The 4,576-nt window shown below is 35.8% G+C and overlaps 1 protein-coding gene across 1 annotated transcript; it reads left to right on the top strand.

Moving 5' to 3' along the window:
- Positions 1 to 3,242: 3,242 nt before the first annotated feature.
- ndufa5 (NADH:ubiquinone oxidoreductase subunit A5) lies at positions 3,243 to 4,576 on the top strand. Its single transcript, XM_016447425.1, has 5 exons — positions 3,243 to 3,318; positions 3,830 to 3,874; positions 4,021 to 4,137; positions 4,258 to 4,323; positions 4,418 to 4,576. Exons 1-5 carry the CDS (start codon positions 3,298 to 3,300, stop codon positions 4,517 to 4,519), a joined length of 351 nt encoding a protein of 116 aa, XP_016302911.1. The 5' UTR covers positions 3,243 to 3,297; the 3' UTR covers positions 4,520 to 4,576.

Here is a 4,576-nt window from a genome sequence, read left to right as displayed (position 1 = left end):
ATGTCTTAGTAATTGAACAAGAAGTTTAATAAGAATTACATTTCTATTGTTCTTTCATTTTGTTTTAATTTGTTTTTTATTTCAATTTTCATTTTTCTTTAAATTGTATTCATCAATAAGCATGTCTAAATCACTTGAATTTGTTTTTATGAATTCAATTCATTTAGACAAGCTTATTGATGAATACAATTTATTATATATATAATAACTAAGAATCTTGATGTACACATTTTAAGCCTAAACACTTGATTTTTTATTTATTGTTTGTTAATAGAATTCAAATAACTTATGTAGAACTCAGATGCAGAAAATTGCATAAACAGAATTAAAAACACTGTTATCGGAGGAGGGTAATGACCTGTTTTTAGTAAAGGTATGTCTTATATCTTACTGGTTTGTAACAGTATTAGAGAACATGTGTTTAACTGCACTAAGACCCCACTGGTCATATTGACAAGAACATTGGACTCATAGTGAAGCAGCATGAACATCAGCGTCCCATAACACCATCTAACTATTAACAAACCCAAATCCATTAGACTATTACCTACAGTGATACTTAACTATCAGCAGAAAAAAACACAGGAGTTTTATAGGAACAGCCTCTTAGATTCACCTACTGAATCATTTGCTCTTCTAAAGGCCTGACAAGGGCGTTCAGCAAGAGAGCAACGTGTAAACAAGTCTTTAATAGACCTACATACAAGTTAAGACTGAATAACTATTAGCCTACTTATACGATTAAAGTTACACTTTTAAACAGAGAATGACGGTGTCTGCCAATTAAGAGCAGTATTACCCAAACACTCCAGAAAACACATTAAAGCCCTGCTTTGACAATAATACATTACTGCTACATAACGACTTAACGAGGACTGCTGATAAAGAGAAACGCACTTGATGCGTGAAGTTACTTACAGTGAGTCGCGTCACATTGTCGATTCCTGCAGTGTATCACAAAGTGTGTCAGCTGAATATGTGCTGTGTGTAAAGTGGCATAACGAGTCTGTCACTGAGCTGTCATGGATTTGTATGACTGTAAAACCATCAGAACGTGGTGTAGCGACAGTCATGTTGACATCAGGTGTCATGTTGTTGACCAAATTAAAAGGTGTCACGCTAAACGTGAAGCTTTCTGACGCCCCTAGAGGAGCGGATGATGAACCGCACAGGTTCTACCAGACGAGTCGTGTTATAGCGCCACCTACTGATTGAAAATTATGACAAATTACATTTTTGGGTGAACACTCCAAGAGGTCAGCTGGTGACAAATGTAGCCTACATGAAAACTCAAAAGCCACACACACCTCTTGACCAGCTGTGGCGTTTCGAGCGCTTCGAAGCTGATTCATTTTACTAAGCAACTGGTTCATTTGATTCAAAGTTTCGAGTCACCGAAATACAACCAAACGCCCTCCAGTGGTGAATTGACAGTGCAAAAATTGTAATAATACACAACTGCATATTTAAAGCAGCACTATGTAACTTTTGGCGCTCTAGCGGTTAATAAACAGAACTGCACGCATCCCGCGGAAGAACATTCCAGCCGGAGCTACTTCTCTAAGTTTATGTCTATGGCGATTCACGCAGGTATGTGTTCCTCCGCAGCGGTGACGACCCGCCCAGGCTACAATAGTCCAAATATAAGTACTTATTATAAGTGTACCGTGGTGATTCGGAATAAGACAAAAACGCGGTTTGAAATATGAATTCATGATGTACTCGCTCATTATATACATTTTGCAAATTTTGAACACAGAAAAAGTTACATAGTGCTGCTTTAAAGGTGCTGTATGTAGGATTGACACCGAGTGGTTGAACTAGGTATTGCAGTCCACATTTAAAATAATGGAGAGGGTTTTTTTCACCAGGCCCCTCCTCCTCAGACTTGACGCTCACGCAGGTTGCCAGATTGACGACACCAACAGGAATGAGCGCACTTGACGATGAATGAAATGAAATGAGCTGTGTTTTCCGCCAACTGGCAACCCGGGGTCCCGAAATACAATTGGGTAAACTGGCAGTGGGCGGGTTTCACAAACCAAAACAGAGACCGACATTCCGGCCCGGAGTCAGTTATTCTCAAAGGAGAATAACTGACTGTAGCATTGTTTTTCAGATAAACAAGTGTGTTAACTTAGCATGTTTCTTAAATATCTGAAAACATATTATGGTATTTGTATGCTTTATTAGAGTCAACAACGTACATACAGCACCTTTAAAGGATTCAAATTATATTAATTTATCTATTTTAGGATATAATTTTTCTCAGTTTTTGTTCGTTTTTTTTTTTTTTTTTTTTTTTTGTGGGGGGGGGGGTTGTTTTTTTGTGCTGCTGTAATCAGTCATTTATAAAATAATTTAAAATCCATGCAAAATAATTTAAAACAAGATTTTCCTCTATGTAGAAATTATAGCTACCTGTAAAAATAATTAGCAACATTGCAATTCACACAGTAACTTTCCTCTTATTCTAGTTTATGTGACCAAAAACCTCTGAGATTTATAATTATTTTATAAATTACAGATTACAGCAGCTCCGAAAAATCTCAAATATATTTTATGAGAACTGTAAACAGACAATTGATTTTTTTAAATATATAAATTAATATATTCATATAAATGTATATATATATATTGTATTGATGCTGCTGATACACTTGTTAACCACAAGAGGGAGCAGGTCATCACCTGCTCTTACATTTAGGCCAAAATTAAATTTTAAGTCATTTCCTCACCTTTATGTCGTTCTAATGCCGTATGCCCTTCTTTCTTTTTCAGACCACAAAAGGAGAAATTTTAAGAGACGTCTATATAATGGCAGTGAATAAAGTAATGTGATAAAGTTAGAGAAACTTAACACAATTAAACGTACTTTTACGAAACAAAGTACAATAGTGTTGTTGTGATATTCAATTAGTACAGTATTCTGATTCGTTTTGGAAAAAAAATACATTTTTTTAAAACTTACACTATTATTATTATTATTATTATTATTATTATTATTATTATTATTTAACAAGACGAATTTAATTTCAAGAGGGCTAAAAAAGTTAATTAAAATTTAAATGGATAACCTATTTGAAGTACTCAATAAAATAATGCGTTATTAAGAATATACGAAACAATAATTAAAACAATCATTTAATATATAAAACTAAGCTGATATAGAGCATTTGGCTAAAAGAAAGAACAAATTAGCCAAATAATATTTAATAAACTACATGAAGATAAGAGCGAGCCACGGACGTCACACGCAAGCGACGGAAGTTGCGTCGTTGCCCCGCATCGGCAGAAATGGCTGGTGTGATCAAGAAGGTACGTGCGGAGGTCATGAAAATATATTCATAAAAACTGTTGATATTCGTCCGTAAATGAAGCTTGTATCTAAACAATGGGGCGTTTGAATATCTCCGCCTTGTTTGAACGGCTGTCCTCAGCGGTTGTGTGTATATAAATGCGTGAGTCGTGCGTTGTTTTGGTCGATCGTGATGGCAAGTGTAGTGAAACCTGAATCAGAAAATAGGGTTTATAATGATGCAAGTGATTAGTTTGATGGTTTAATGTCTTTCTGGAGCTGTAAATGTCATGCATGGGAAATCAAGTTCTGCGTTTGACACTTCAGTGTTAGATTTATACGACACTGCTTGCATGCGTTAATGTCTTTATAGCATAATTGTGGCATTGCCATTTCATAATTGCTTAAATGAATATGCACGTGTATTAATTGTTAAATGTCGAATGACCTTATTGCATAGGTTGTCTTGATTTCATTAAAGAATAACGTTCATACATGGAAATATGCATCTGTTGGTCGTTTTATTTTTAGACCACAGGCTTGGTTGGCCTTGCTGTCTCCCACAATCCACATGAGGTGAGTGTTTTAATTTCATTTCGATTAATTCTAATTTTAATCCGCATATATTATGTTTTGTTTTTCTCTTGCGAAATTTAGAGGAAGTTAGAGGAATTGTGCACATGTGATTGCCAGCTATTGAATTGTTGCTTTCTCTCCTGAAGCGTCTTCGGATTTTGTACACAAAGATCCTGGGCTCTCTACAAATTATGCCTCAGGATGCTGCCTACAGGAAATACACTGAGCAACTGATCACCGAGAGGTTCAACCACGTCAAATCTGTACGATACTGAAAATATGCTTTACTATGCTAAAAGACTGAGATTTAGATTTAAGTATTATCTTGAACTGATAAAAGAAATTGTATTGATTTGTATGCATGTCGCGTTTTTGCTATAAAGGAGCAAGATGTAGAAAAGCTCGAAAAGAAAATCAACTGTGGACAGATTGAGGAGGTTATTTCACAGGTGAGAAGATGTGATAATGAAAGATCTCAAATCCTCATTTACAGTAAGTTTATAGAAAGTGAATACAGTGTGCCGTACCTCCGTGTGTCTGCAGGCCGAGGCTGAGCTGGCTTTGTCCAGGAAGATGACGGAATGGAAACCGTGGGAGCCTCTCGTAGAGGAAGCACCGGCGAACCAGTGGAAATGGCCCATCTGAAGTCTCATGATGTTCATGTACATATGTTTATATTAAATAATAAATCAATAAACATTG

This window comes from Sinocyclocheilus anshuiensis, unplaced genomic scaffold, assembly GCF_001515605.1.
Source record: "Sinocyclocheilus anshuiensis isolate Anshui unplaced genomic scaffold, SAMN03320099.WGS_v1.1 scaffold283, whole genome shotgun sequence".
NCBI lineage: Eukaryota > Metazoa > Chordata > Actinopteri > Cypriniformes > Cyprinidae > Sinocyclocheilus > Sinocyclocheilus anshuiensis.
Note: the sequence above shows the minus strand (reverse complement) of the source record. Positions and strands in the feature narration are given on the sequence as shown.

Excerpts from the sequence above, each read along its gene's own strand:
- ndufa5 (XM_016447425.1), top strand. The coding sequence starts at position 3,298 with ATGGCTGGTGTGATCAAGAAG. Across the intron at positions 3,875-4,020 it reads TCTCCCACAATCCACATGAG|CGTCTTCGGATTTTGTACAC; the intron begins GTGAGTGTTTTA and ends TCTCTCCTGAAG. Across the intron at positions 4,324-4,417 it reads TTGAGGAGGTTATTTCACAG|GCCGAGGCTGAGCTGGCTTT; the intron begins GTGAGAAGATGT and ends GTGTGTCTGCAG.